The sequence below is a fragment of the Falco peregrinus genome, chromosome 3 (genome assembly GCF_023634155.1).
Source record: "Falco peregrinus isolate bFalPer1 chromosome 3, bFalPer1.pri, whole genome shotgun sequence".
In the NCBI taxonomy this organism is placed as follows: Eukaryota; Metazoa; Chordata; class Aves; order Falconiformes; family Falconidae; genus Falco; species Falco peregrinus.
In genome coordinates this window covers 27,573,345-27,588,808 of record NC_073723.1, presented here as the reverse complement: position 1 = coordinate 27,588,808, position 15,464 = coordinate 27,573,345, and the positions used below count along the sequence as shown (strand labels likewise).

Here is a 15,464-nt window from a genome sequence, read left to right as displayed (position 1 = left end):
TCATATCTCCTAAAATTCATCATTTTAAGGTAGGTAGAGAATTACAACTATATTATTTTTTTGATTATGTTAAGTAACTCATTTGTCAACAATACCATCAGTCTGGTCTTACTAGTCACTCCAAACTGATATGGGATGGAAGTGAAAATTGTCAAACTGTATAATGGGCAGGAGGGAAACAGTAATGAGAAACTAAGCTCACAGAAAAGCATAAAAAGAGAGGAAAATACAAATTAGTCTATTTAATGACTAAAGAAGATCTGGAAGTGATTACCAGGGAGAAAAAGGCAAGGTTATATAAGAAGAAAATAAGAGGTTTGTGGTTTTTTGGGGGTAAAGTTTCTAAGATTCAGTTCTCTAAAGAGAGCAGCTGACATTTTGCAAGACAGCAAGTTACTAGGGAAACATACATCATGCTCTCTCGGAGAGGTTTATTTTGTTACAGTTCACATAACCACAGAGTTGTGGAGGTTGGAAAGCATCTCTGGAGATCATCTATTCCAAGCCCGCTGCTCTGATCAGGGTCAGCAAAAGTTGGTTCCTCAGGGCCCTGTTCAATCAGGTTTTAAGTACCTCCTAAGACTGGGACTCCACAATGTCTTTGGGCAATCTGTGCAACTTGATAATCCTCACAGAAAAAAAAATGTTATTTCTTAAGATTAAATGGAATTTTCTGTATTTTAACTTGTGCCTATTGTTTCTTTCTCCATGTTCCCTTAATTTGAAATTACAGGCCTTTGACAGGAACTGTGATGCTAGTGAATTAGTGTACATTCATGCATGCACACACTTGCACTTGTGAAAAAGAATATGGGGCTATTGAAAGTACCAGAACATACTTGTCCTGTGCAACACATATTTGTATGCCACATTATTTCATTTTGCCTCATTGTGTCTAGACGCAGTTATCTGTATACTCAGTATTCAAAATCATGTTCATTCATCAAAACAGTAAAACAGTTGCAGTATTATTTGTTCTAATCATCTGCTAACATCTTGGTTTCTTTCTCTTTCACGTTACAAAAAATTACAGCTAGTTGCCTGGCGAAGAGTACTTAAATGTTGTGACTTGTCTTCACTTGAGCATCTGAGGCTGAAAACTTGACTACAAATGAGATAGATATAGGCTGCAGATTTTGGTTCTAACAAATGCAAAAGATTTGTCCATGAACATATCTACAAGCAAACAAAGGCATCAAGGGATCATATGCCAGCAGACTGGAACACTCTGACTTCTCTGGTTTGCATCCAGTGACTGTTTCCCCTAAACCAGGGGTCCTCAAACTTTTTAACCAGGGGGCCGGCGCGCAGATGCAGTGGCAGGCAGTCATCTGCGGCTGCTTGGTTTCCCCCCCCAACCCCCGGCGGGGGGGTCTGTAAATACCGGGGGCCGGATTGAGGACCCTGGGGGGCCGTATGCAGCCCGCAGGCCGTAGTTTGGGGACCCCTGCCCTAAACCAACACTGGAAACAGGGGCTACAAACCATGTCTTCCCTAGTCATATGATAGAAGCTATATTACAGAGAACACAGCCTTTTCCTCCCTCTCCTCCTCACCTGAGGTCTCTGCGTTCCCTGCCAGTCAGGGATCCCCCTCCAGCAGCCATGTGCTCGGGGCTGCCACCCTCACTGCCATGCTCAGGGCTGAGCCCAGCTCCACTGACCCACATGGGGCACACTCTGGGCCTGACAAAGAGGGCCACTCCAGCGGAGCCCAAGGAGGATGGGGTGAGAGACTTCTACCTGCACAGCTGGCTCTGCCTCTGCGTTCCAAAGCAGCTAAAATTTAGTGAGTGGAAAACTGGTGGGTGAGGCTTCCCAGACTGCATGCAGTTATAATGAAGTGGCGGGACTTGGAAAGTTTAAATCCATTTGAGACAGGTTTTTTTATCACTACAGGTCTTTGATCTTGACTTTGGGGCCTGATCCAGGGCTTATTTGCAAGACTCCGACAGACTACATTGAGTTTATTGGGCCCTAATACTTGCCAGGAGCTGAATATCTCTTCTGAGATCTTTAGCCCTTTCTGCCCCTACTTACAAGGGATGCTTAGCTCTTTCCATGGTCTGAATTGGGTACTGCAGTATTTAGAATCCTTGCTGAGCATTTCTGAAACAAACCCTAGAGATTTTGTTTTCTTACTTGCTTTCAAATATCTAAAGGTGTCAGCTATAAAGGACACTGACTTGCTGACAGGTGATGTTCTCCTCTCCTTGCTTACTCTGCCCCCTCCTTCTGGAATAGTCTTCACAGTTACTTTTGTTTCACAGACTTGGGCTGTGACATTATTTGTGTGCAAAGAAGTGTGTGAAAGAAGTCAGTGAACATTCTTGATCAAAGCACAGATTAAAATAAGATGGTACAGTGAGTACACATTTGCTGCCTACCTGCATTTTCCCTAGGAGCTCTCACAAAACAGTCCTGTGTGCACAGGATGCATTTGGGATGCTGAGGGTGTTGAGGTCTGCAAGATGATCTTTGGTAGCAAATGGCTTCAATAAAGCAAGAAGTCTCTTTCGTATTTCTGTATTTTTAATGAATATGCAATAAGGAGGCTAAGAAATACATATAACCTGGAAGAACTCATAACCTTTCTTTTCCAATGCTGTTTCTGACTAATTTATACATTTAATGCGTTTCTTTCTAATAATGCTTGCTTTCATGTAGAACCTGCTAAAACCAGTACTGAGAAGCTTTTAAATACTGTAGCAAATCTGACAACTGTTCATATAATATTTTCTGCAGGAATTAGCCGAAAATGCTACAGAAATAGACCAGTCAGTGAAGCTAACCTGTAGAAGGAAAGCCTCAAACAAAGTGGCAGAGTGCTGGAAGTGGAACCTCGAATTGCAATTGCTCCTAGCTTTCAGAGCTGTCATGTAGAATTCACTAGGTTTTTATAATCTAGAAAGAGAAAATCCTGTGTGCCAAGATAGCACCCAACATGTTACTATTGTGGAATTATGTGGGAGGGGAAATGTAGCCAGTTTTGTAAGGATATACATTTTAAGAGCTTCACTACCTTTCAGAATGACTTCAGAATCTTCCCTATAGACTTCCTCTGACAGATTGTGATAATACCAGTTCCTCACAGCAATACTTCAGCAACTGTCTAACTCTTCAGGCTGGTATCAGCCAGTATTTGGAGACTATAGCAACACAGCATCAAATCAGAACTGGAAAACTGCATTTTCCTCTTACAAGATTTAGATTTTCAAACAAGAAAAAAAAAGTCATGCTCAAAAGAGGAAAGACTTAGCAAGAAAGAGGAACAAGCCTACTGTGAAACTGAAAATCACTCCCCAGAGTCAACAAAGCACATGAGCCTGCATCTTGTGTAATATCCTAAATGGTTGAAGTCCATTATCTAGATCTTTTTTTTTTTTTTTTTCTGCTGGGCTGTTTATGCCCTCTTCAGGATTTATAGTGAAATGAATAGACAAGCACTAGTGAGATTTATATATACTTATTCATGTAGTTCACACAATTGTACCTGCAGAGAGGCATGTTCTTAGCAAAGTCATAGGGATAAACACTGGGAACAGTACCAGATCAGGAAAAAAGTATTGGATGAACTTAAAATTAGCTTGCTCAGTAAGAAAATACAGTGTAATGCCCCTTCACAGCTGCAGTGGGTAAAAAGGCAATTGGAACACTCAGGAGAGGGTGAAGGGAGGCAGAAAGAATGTTTGGGAGGAAAAAGCATAAATAAATACAGGAGCTGACAAAGCACCTTGAGAACAATATCAGAACTCTGCTATGCTTCTAGATTCATTTGTCACCAGGGCAGAGTAGAAGTGAGCTCAGAAAAGAATCCCTCAGTTTGTTGGTTTTTTTTTTTTTAATTGGAGTTCATAGCTCCATTGTCCTGAAATAGCTCATCTCAAAATATGCTTGCTCAACATGCCAGAAGGCATAATGCACATGAAAATGTCTCTGACCCAGTGCTGGGCAGGCCTCTATGTTTATTGGAGTTGACACTCCTGAAACTTCTTTTGCTGGTGCTTCCAGTTTTTTGTGGGACTTCTGAACAGCAACTTCTATGTCCTCAAGCTTTGCAGCTTGAAACACAGAATGCTTTTCCTCTCACTCTCACATGGTTTTGGTATTCATTAATTACTGAAATGAGGAAGAACTCCATCATCAAAAATTCAAAACCCAGAAGACTAGTCAAGAAAATTTTGGTTGTGTAAGGTAAATCTAGGATTAGGGTATTTTTTTCCCCGCATTTGGCTTCCAATATTAGATTTGCCTGGTTACATTTCAAAACTTTCCTCTACCATAACAGGAGTCTTCAACTCTTTTTTTCAAAAAAACAAAGGCTGAAAATCTAATGCCATCTGAGTTACAACAGCTCAGGCTTTAGGAATACCAAACACTGTGATAAATTTGATGAAAGCTGCCCATACTGTCATGCCCAACACCCCACAAAGCTCATCTGGGGTTAGTGATTGCTATCTTCTATGGATTTACTGACTATTTGGATGACACTGATGAAGAGATTTCAAGGCAGGTCAATGTGTGCCTTCAGCACAGTTGCACGCTCACACTGCTCACTAGAGCTAAGCCCAAGACAAAAGCACCAGCCCCGCACACCTCCTGACCTGCTGCTGCTTCTGTGTGCAGGGACGGATGTGGTCAGATGTAAGGCTCAGATGTTAAAGTGCCTCCAGATTTAAGCTAATCTGCTCAGCATTTGAACAGTGGAGATGCACTTGCACAGCCCATAGGCATCTCAGCTGCGAAAGACAACTCCCCTGGTGAACTGGCTTTGTGACAGCTGGCTGCCAAACCATTTCTAGGCAGTTTAAACAAGACCAGGATGAGCACAAGAGCCAGAGCAAGACTCAAGATACATAATTATTGAGATATTTATAGTGGCCTAAGTGTGGAGCTGGCTGATGGTGTGAATATCAGCTGTAATGCACAGTATGCTGTGCAAGCCAAGACTTCTAGAAAGACACTGCATGCCCTTTGTAGCAAAAATGTGCCATGGCATCAAGTCATGCAGGGTGAGACATCAGCATACCTTTTGCGCATCTGTTGCTGGTGTGAAAAGCTCTGTTCTAGCAGACTTACTGTGTATAAAGTCAGAAAACTCCTTAAATAATAGCATAAGCAGGCACATCTTGAGCTTCAAAACTAAGCTCACTCCTGACTCTACCACTATATTTGCTCTATCACCTAGGGAGAACATATTAGGGGGGTAAGACCCCACACTTTCACCACCCATGCTGACCACCTTTGAATATTTCTGAAGTAGCTGTAAATTCAAAATAAGCTTATAATGGGTCGTTCTGTAGGAACATAGGCTCCTTTCATGCTCTTTGCAGTCGGAGAAAGATAAACATACTCCAGCACTTAATAGTTACTCTTAAGATCCCAAAGTGGTTAATTTTCCTCTTAGGATACCAAGCCCAGGTAGCATAATGTACAGACCTTGTTATTTTTGCACTTGGTCAGCAATTTAAGAGAATATTTTTAAAATTCATCTAGAGATCAAAGATCTCTGCTTGCACACACTATTGTAGGAGACAAATAAGCTCTAAATAATTCACATGAAGTGCTGTGGAAAAACACTATAACCTCATCCCAAAGGCTTATTGCCGTACAGAGGTTTTGATGTATTTTTTCCTGCAGAGAGGCTGGATGGGAGGAAATAACTACCAATACATACCTTGTAGCTTTGGGATCCCAAATTACAATGTCAGCATCAGAACCCACTGCAATTCTCCCCTTCTTTGGGTAAAGGTTAAAGATTTTTGCTGCATTTGTGCTGGTAACAGCTACAAATCTGTTTTCATCCATTTTTCCACTGTACTGTAGAAGAGCACACAAAAGCAAACATTACTTTTTTAAACAAGGAATGAAAAAAATGTTCTTGTTGTTGAAAAGCCTTGACTGAGTGACAGACAAAAATATCATATTGAAGAGCTTAAAAGAAATAAAAATAACTGTTTGTCTCAGATACACATACTGCAATGTACATTCACTGCATACAATGACTTTATCTTACTTTACCCCACAACAAAGGGAAAAAAAAGGACAACTGTAAATCCAAATGCTCTTGTGGATCCAGTTTCAAGTCAACTGAAACCAAGTTTTTTTAGCTGGTTTTCAATTTGTAGTCCTGCTCAGCAGTTTCCTCAGGAGACATAACATCTCCCAAGTATCTAGGTTTTGGAAAATGGTGAGAGAGTATTAAGGAGGGTCTAGAAGATGATAAAGCAGAGTCAAGGCACAGTGTGTAATACAGGAAAGGTGATTTGCAAATCTCTTCAGCAATAGCACTGCAGTTGTACTGCTCAGTAAATGTTTGAGATCAAGTAGTATAAAAACCAAATCTGCTGATGTGACACATCAGCAAAACAGGAAATAATAATGGATATGCATGTGTCTTGGGGCTGTCCACTGCTACACAGCTAATTTAATCCAGCCTCCATGACTGTTATTTGCTCAGAAAGCCAGCTACACTGGCAATAATATTGTGCGTAGGTCAGTCTAGGAATCAGAATGTTGTAAATGCATGTTTGTATGGTGGCCTGTGAGCAGCCATCTGAGAAGAAAAGCATAATGAAAGTCTTGAACACCACTCTTCTAAATAATGGTGTGTGGGAAGGGAGGGAAGCTTTCCAGACAAACTCTCACAGCTGTGTATTTTACAAGTAAGAAAAGGGAATATAAGACTGATTGAAGAACCTTTTGAAAAATTACCTTGCCCAACTGGATACACTGTTCAAAAGCAGCACAGAAGTACATATTCATTTCTCCTTTTCATACTCATCACAAGCTAGATTATATTCCATTTTACACCATAAATAACCACACTAGAGCTTTGCCACAGGTGAATATAGGCAGAAATTGGCTTTGTACGCACCAACTGGAGCTGAATCTCAAATAGAGATAAACAAGAGATTCTGAATCACATCCTTACCAAGTCTGTGAGGTAGATAATTCTACAGTGACCAATAAATATGCTTCACAATGCATTACCAACAAGACTTCACTACTGCAAGAAAACAATATTAATTAAAAAGTCAAACTAGAGCCTCTAGAACTTAAAAGTATTGTATTAGCCAAAGCAATCATAAAACCCAGATAGCAACAGGTCCCTCACCAGATTGCCTCACCTCCCCCTTCATCAGACTACCCCATGTCAAAAAAGCCTGGCCAGTAGCTTTCATATTTACATTTGATTAGAGCCTGAAGGGCTCTAATACTAAGAAACACCAGGCATTCTTGTGTTGGCACTGAGAATCTGAAGTAAATGGGACCTGAAGGTGCTTATCTCATGATATCACAGGACTGAGCCGTACATTAGAGAAGCATTTCTTATCTGTAGCTTGTTTCCTCTGGCTGAAAACACAAATTAGAAGCTGACAGGCACACACCCAGTGCAGAAGCTCCTCCAACAGCTAAGTTTGAGACATGAAAAAGAAAAAGTACAGAACTGACCAAACTGAACTTGCAGGCATCTCTTTTACTTTCATCTGTTGAGAAACACGTTTGAAGTAAATAACTGTGCACTACTGTTGAAACAATAGCAGTCCTTTGCTGCTAAACGATGGAAATTATTCCCTAGTGCTATATTTTAAGCACTGAGAATCTTCTTCTGTCTCTTAGGACCACAAAGTGAGAGTTAGTAAGGATTCTGTTATGGTATTTGATTGAAAGAGTTATCCTGTCATAAGTACACTTGATAAAATGGAGAGTTGATAACTGCTGAGAGATTGTATTGTTGGAGAAATCAATTACCTCCATGTTCAGACATCTTGATATACTTACAACACCTTTTTCCCATATGACTGACATCCTGTCTTCCACACCATTCACTCCATTAGGGATTTTTGTGAAGTCATCCTTCCCCAGAGCTTTTTGGCATATATCAAAGGTGCAATTGTCAGTCCCTGTCACAGATAGGTCATCACTACAGGGAAACAAAGTTCATTATGAAGCAGAGCATGTGCAAGACAGTGCCACATAAGACAGGTTAGACCAACCACTGCAAGGAAAAACTGATATTCCTTGCCAGCCTGTCTCCAGTCCAGTCTTCCAAGAGCAGCTCCACAGTAACAGTCAGTTCCCCTGTGAATTAGTTGCCTCTTCAGAAATCCCTCAGAAGAAACCAAGCACCAAAAATAACACTTTTACTTTGGATATGTCAAAGGTGTCCCACAAATGGAGGACTTTCCCACTTTGCCTGGACCAAGGGGCTTGGTTCCATCCCCACTTAGGGCCATTTTAGACTATATCACTCCATATACCCCATGAAATTACTATGGATCTGCATAACCATCAGCCAGGGTTCAGGCACACTGTCACAGGCTCTTTGGTCAAATTCAACCCTTTTGTGGAGTTAGTAAATGTGGTAATGAATACCAGTAAACTGCACATTTTGTTAACTGCTGGTATCAAAAAAGAAAAAAATCCCGCTACCTTCTGAAAAAGATGTCATGAAGTAGACAACTTATATCTACCTTCAGAAGTCAGCAGGCTTAGTTTTTATGCAGCGTCCAAATTTCAAGTGAAAAAGGCAGCTGACCACAAAACCCAGACCCCTTAGCTGCAACCCTACTTTCTACACATTTCTCACTGACTTCCAGCCTTACTGTCCCTTTGGTCATGTTTCAATTTTTGCTGCAGTATTAGCAAGGCAAGGGTTATTGATTAAAATGAAATGGAGGCAGAAGGCCACAAGAGTTCAGAGAAACAAAATCTGAACACTTTCTAATTTCTGTAATAAAAATACAGTTTTCATCTGTGGTTTCACCTTCCATTTCTCCTTCCTGATAATGTAATATTCTGTAATTAGAAAATCTCCAGGGCATCAACCTGTTATTCTATACTCCAGACAGAATTTGCTGAGTATTTGGGCATCAGCTGTCACTGCTTGTTCATCTGCTTACTTGGCCAGTAAGTTCATGAGAAAACCAGGAGTAGATGGATCTGGTCTCAGTGGAGGTCCCATGACATATGCTGCAGCATGAGCCCAGTCTTTATTCCAGTAGTGGGTGCCATCAGTGCCAAGACTAGCAGCAATAGGCTCTCCATAAACCACCTTTCCTGAAAATTGTAAAGCAATAGCATCATCATCAAACAACAAAAGCATGCATATCCTGTATTTTCTCTGTTGTGGATCTTTTTGGTGCAATGGATTTAATTTTGAATGAGTGTTTCAAATTAAACACCAACATATGGAAGGACATAATAAACTAAACTGTAAGACAGCATCTCTCTTTTGAATATTTTGCTGGTGATCTCCCAATATATTTCCTCATAAGAACATTGCTTGGACAAGTTTTTTAATTAAATTGTTGACAGATATATTATAATGGGTTTTACACATTGTTTACCAGGCATGTGATTGAGATTTCAAAAGGAACACATTCCTCAGTTGCATTAGTTATGCTCAAGATCTATATATTCCTTGATAGCACCTGTTTGGCACTCTGAAATTATTGACTATGTAACAACGTAAGTTAATATATACAGCATACAGACTTTGCAAGGTGGTACTTCTAATTGTCAGGCTATAATTGTTCCAGGAAGAACAATATAGAACAATATGGCATCAGACATAACCTAAGGAGGGTAAAAACATTTCCCAAATCAAAAACTATAAATAATTCAATTTTGAACATTATTTCCCAAATTTTAATCTTTAATTCTTTGCTGCACAATGTTCTAGATTCCTCAGAAGAGGACACCAACCTAGACTGGCTGTTAGTCTTTGGATAGAGCTAAAATATTTAAACTACTTTTTCCTCCTAGGAAACATGGGCTTGAAACTCATCAGAAAAAGATGGAAGATGAAACAAGATGTTTCACTCCCTGAGGAGGTGGTCCAGCCACTTTGCAGTTCTGTAGGTGACCGGTGGTAGTGCCCTGACTGTGATGGTCACCAAAGAATCAAAGTGAGCTGGGACCTCACACACCCACTCATAGGCTGCTTGGTGCTGGTTGAAGGCAGCCTGTGGTGGATCCTAGCAAGAGCTTTCTCCCTCCTCTGATCCCTACAGACAGTGGTTGTCTTGCTATGGATCCTAGATTTCACTCCAGGGACAGTTTTTATTAGAACTGTCACTGCATTACCCCAGCGAGGGCTCAGCTGGTAATTGCTTGGTGATGTAAGACAGGGACCTTTCTCTGGTTTTCTCTGCGTAAGCCATACATTCATGGTACTGTTGGAAAAAAAAACAACAAACAAACAAACCCAAAAACCACACAACTTTTGCAGTTTTCTCTCTGTACATTAGATTCTGGTACTTCTGTGAGCTACTGGATTGTAACTGTTACACTAGCATAGGTAGTTACTGAAGAGCTCAAATCTTTTCAAATGCACTTCCCACTGGAGTAGTGCCATTCCTTAAACCTGTGCTAGGCTTGCAGAAAGGACTCATACCGTTTAAAACCCATCCTTCCACAGTTATTTCTACAAGGTTTCAAGACTTGCTCTGACATCACTGTACTGTCCATTTATTCCAAGTACTACATAGTATTACTTTTTCCATGACCTAAAGACTCCCTATTAGCATTATTCATTTGCTGTATCCACCTCAGCAAGCTCTGACATGTTGAATGTGCTTGACTCATATTGACAGCTTGGCTTGGAGCATTCTAAGCTCCCAGTTCCACTTACCTACATACATTATAGACTTAAACTTGGGCTCAGAGGGAGACCACCATCGGTTTTGGGCTTAAAGTAATGACTTAAGCAGTTATTTACTGTTCTTTGCAACTTATTTTCAAAACTTAAAGCACTGAATGTGAGACCACCTATGGAAGTCACATACATGACCACTATGTGAATGAGAAGATTTAAGTCAGGTTAGTGTTTTCCTAATTCAGAGCTGCTGCAGGAATCAGGGGGATCTTGGCCTTCCCTGGGCAACTCCACAGTATTTGAGGGCAGGTTGCCATAAATCTAGATATATGCAGAAAAAGTCCTGCATATATAATCAATCTTGTATATTTACCTATTAGACTTTTGACAGATTTATCATGAGAAAGGGTCAGTAGAAAGGGGGGGAAGGGGGAAGTGTGGTGTGGTGTGTGTCTTTCCTACTGCATCTAAACAAGCTAAAGAAAATTCAATCCGATGTAAAGCTGAACTTTATGAAGGACATAGCTATAAATGATAAAAGTTAAAATGATAGGAAAGGAGTAAATGTTTAACTTCTATAAATAATTTTCTTATCTCAGTTTCACAATATAAAAATGAAAAGAAGTCTCCAAGCTCACAGTCAAATAGGCTGAGTTGATTCTAACTCGTACCACAGCTGAAGATAATATTTCTGCAGTTAGATTTTGACCTGAGCAGCTCCCCTTGTTCCCATGAGTTAGAAGGAGTACAAGCCATTTCCTCAAGCGATTTAGAGTCTGAACACTGCAGCTTCAACAGACTACATCTGGACACTTCTGCTGACTGTGCAATCTCTTGCATTTCGTTTGGACCGTGACCAGCCAGACTGAAAGGTGCAATAATATCAAGACTCTGATTTAATCCAAATAACAAGGAAATTCTGTATTAAGGCTCTTTTAGCTCAATTGACAAAAAGGAAATTCTGCATTAAGGTTATTCTAGCTTCTGCCTATAGGCACAGAAGTGGAATAATACAGTAATAAATCAGGTCTTTCCATTTGTTGTGTTTTCCTGCATTCAGTAGAAACAGTAAGCAGAAAGTGTTCTGCTGTTTGGTCTTTCTGACATCTCTGAGCTGCTGGGAAATAGCTGTGGATATGGTGACTTCATCAAATGCCCAAACTGGCTGGCAAGAGCTATTTTCACGTAAATTACTTTATAACAAAGAAGACGGGCAATTGCAATTTATTTTACCACCTACCAAAGCTAAAAAAGAGTTATAATCTTGAGAAACACCAGCTAACATTTACAGACTTGAAAAACTGGTCCTTGTGTGCTTATTCCAGTAAAAGTTTCAGAAGCACTTAAGAAAAGGCCATATGGGGCAAAGATACACACTGACTAGCTATAATCTGAAAGAAGCAGAACTGCAAGGCAGGGTTTATTGATTCAGGCATAGCATTGCACCAGTTAAGCTATCTACCTGAACCTGAGCTGTCCTGCATGAGCCAGGTAAAATGCTGGCATTTTTGGTTGTACTCCTGTGCTCAGAATCAGCGTAAGAGTCTGTATACCCACAGCTACGGACATACCCTTCTTCTCACTAAAAGACCTAACTTGTGACTGATTATAGGAGGCACCAAGTTTCTAAGTCTAAGTAAGCTTCTTGTCATCTGACAAAGTACATATTTTTATATGCACTTTTTAAAATAGGATAAACCTTTATAGAAAGTTGACTTTCTAGTAAGATTCTGCTCTCCAGTTCTGATCTGCGCTAGAAAGTCTTATTTCTTTAGTTGTAACAGCCCAGTTAAATGGGCAAAAGGACATGATCTCTAGCCTTTAGTACACAGAATGAAAGTATTTTCAAGGGGGAGGCAGTGTAAATCTTATATCCCTAAATCACATCTTATTAGCCTTACTTCCCCATAGGTGTTATTGACCGAAGGAATGGGTGACAGGGCCGCATTTGTTTTCCCCAGTAACTTCACATCAGGTAGTCCTAACAAGGAGAGGGAGCTCTGCTGCCTGACACTAGCTCTCTACAGCCTTGTCTCCTTGTTGTAGGGATACACAATAGCAGTAAGCAGATCCTCTTTGACTTCCCAGTCAAGGGAATGAGACTGTCATGCACACAGAAACGTCAGACTGCCATTCTATGGAAGCAGACAGTTCCTCTATCTATTCTAGCAAGATTCAAGATCATGTTTTGCACAGGGGTGAAGAAACAGCCCACTGAGACGAGCAGGAACACTTCTCAGAGATGTGTGGTCTTTGACCCTCTCAAGCAGAGAACTAGTGAACCACTGCTTTTGGCAAACAGACTGCTAGGCCCAAAAAAGAACAGGATGGGGGCATGAGTCAACCTGTCCCTCTCCAACACAAGCACAACTTGGAAAGTTTGGATTTTCTGGTGAATATTCAGCAGCACTGTAGCTGTTACTGATGTACATGAAAAACATGCTGCTACAATTTGGAGATTTCCTTCGGTGAGTGGTGTTGCTGAAGATCAGAGCAGGCACAGATGGTGGACGTTGGCATGGAGGGGAGAAGGAAACACAGTCACTCATGTGATTGCCCTAAAGTTTGCTTATTCTAAGTATAAGAACTAGTATCCCTTTACAGTCTGTATGACTGATTTTAGCCTTCAGGGTCTAAGCCATAGCTCACGGAAGAAAACAGAATTATGCCTACTGTCTTCCACAAACTGTATCAGACCTTCAGCCTCTAGCTCTACTATTATTTTTCACCTTGTGTAGCTAAATGAGGGACAAAGAAGAACTGGGCTCTGACTTACATTTTTGACTAGGAAAATCACCATTCCAGAGAAGCAATGCTTCAATTCTGGTATCACACCGTCACCCAGAAAATAGATTATGCTCACTGAAGATCAGTCTGTCCCCTTCTGAGGTCAGTGATGGAATAGGAAGGGATATCAATCTTCTTTCAACATGGGCAGGCACAAATATGCACCCTCACACTGTACTTCATGCTAAGTGCTTGGAAAGGAACATGAACAATTTCACAATTTTAAACAGTAGGAAGCTAGCATCAAGAGATGGAGAAATAATCTTGAAAAGATGAATCAACTGCATTAGAGTGAATATTTCAAATGCTTGAGAGCCTTCTGGTATTTAAGAGTTTACACAGCTTTCACATTAGAGTGGTTTTAACCTGTCCAAGCTGAGTATATTCCAGCAAAATATTTGGGGTTTATTTATGTCATTCATAGAATACTTTGAGAATTTATATTTATTTTTTTTGTCTGGAACTCCTTGCTTTGTATCACCACTTTTAATTGAGGAATGGAAAATAAATTCTACTGAAATTAACAACGAGTTTCTCATTACCAGAATTTACATACATCAGTCTCATTAAACACTATAATCGTTGCAACTACCTTTGTGGTACACTAGCTGTCTTTCAAAATTTCTTAATCAATCCTAGATTTCTGTTCCCTAAACAGCATACCTCCATGTAAATAGAAATTAATTATGGACATATGACATATATTGTTGTGCACAAAGGCAAGCATTGATGATTCTGATTGCTTCAACCCAGGAAGCTATAAAATCCGATTTGCACCACAATAATCATAAATTGTACAAATGTCTTCTTTTTACACATTGAAGAAGTGTACATATATCATCAGTTATCACACTGACACTGCAGACTATTCTTACAACACATGCCTGAAAATATTTTACAGTATTCACTATCAGCGTAGAATTTTTTCCTTGAATAGGGTGTTATAAAACACCATCACCTATCTTAGCACTTTTATGTTCACAGACAGTGTTTCATCTTTAATCTGGGTATTTTAACTATTGTTACAGCTTCTTGTAGTTAATCTTGACACTACACCTATGAATGTACAAATAGCAGTACACTGATGAATATAATCCACATTACCAGCAGCACTGTCATCTAGTGGAGGAATCTAATATAGCACAGTACCAAAAGATATGTTATACCAAAAAAAATATTCCGGTAGGTTCTTTTATAAACCTGAATTACTGTAAGTCTTACTAGAAATCATAATCAATACATACTCCACATAAACATATCTGTCTATATTAGCACAATGATATCATGCTTGTTTTGATTGTACTTTTGACAAGCTTTCATACTGTGCATTTTGATATTAATAATCCACCCCCCCTGTGTAAACCTTATCTAAAGTACAAGAAACAATGAAACTGAGGTCTATATGCAATTCATGTTAGATCAGATGAACACAAGATGAGATGTGAAAAGATAATGAGGACAGATATCCCACAAAGTTTTAGACCCTCCAAATCGTGGGCTCTGTTCTACTCCTTCCACCCATGTAATGTCTCTTCACAATGCTGTGGTTCCACAGGCTGCTCTGGATGAACTTACAGATGAGGAGGTAAAACATCCTTAATTCCTACAGCCTTCAAGCTGCTTCTAGTCTGCCCAAAACATAGTCAAGAAGGTCAGGCTCCCTTGGCTGACCAGATGTATTTATGAACCCTGCAGTGCATGACCTGAGAAACCCTTCCCTGGGGGGAACTGAGGTTTTCAGACACTGTCATCCTCACCGTGATTTCTAAGCGCCCAGTGAATAGGAGTCCTGGTCATGTCATGACATTGTCTGTAAAAACTTGGTGTGGTCTCTGTTGTAGAATTTCTCATCTAAATAGCTAATAAAAACTTGCAGACTGCAACTCAAGGGAGGGCAATAGCACAGCATATATTGTCTTGGATTGGTCACATCATTTTTAATGCAATAATGCTGTCCTGGCCATCACTTTGATCATGGAAGCACAGTATAAAGGAGAAATAAGTTCCCTCTGGCAGGGGAGAAAAGCCTCAAACGCAGTTGCTGTTCTTCCACATCGCTTCTCTCCCACTGGGCC

General features: G+C 40.2%; 1 protein-coding gene across 1 annotated transcript in view; it reads right to left on the bottom strand.

The window, feature by feature from the left end:
* Positions 1-15,464, bottom strand: part of DPYS (dihydropyrimidinase) — a 35,332-nt gene that overhangs the window by 11,685 nt on the left and 8,183 nt on the right. Inside the window, exons 5-7 of the mRNA XM_005230975.3 lie at positions 8,906-9,062; positions 7,785-7,926; positions 5,677-5,819 (exon numbers count right to left, since the gene is read on the bottom strand). Coding sequence (XP_005231032.2) covers positions 5,677-5,819; positions 7,785-7,926; positions 8,906-9,062 — 442 coding nt within the window. The remainder of the gene's footprint in view (positions 1-5,676; positions 5,820-7,784; positions 7,927-8,905; positions 9,063-15,464) is intronic.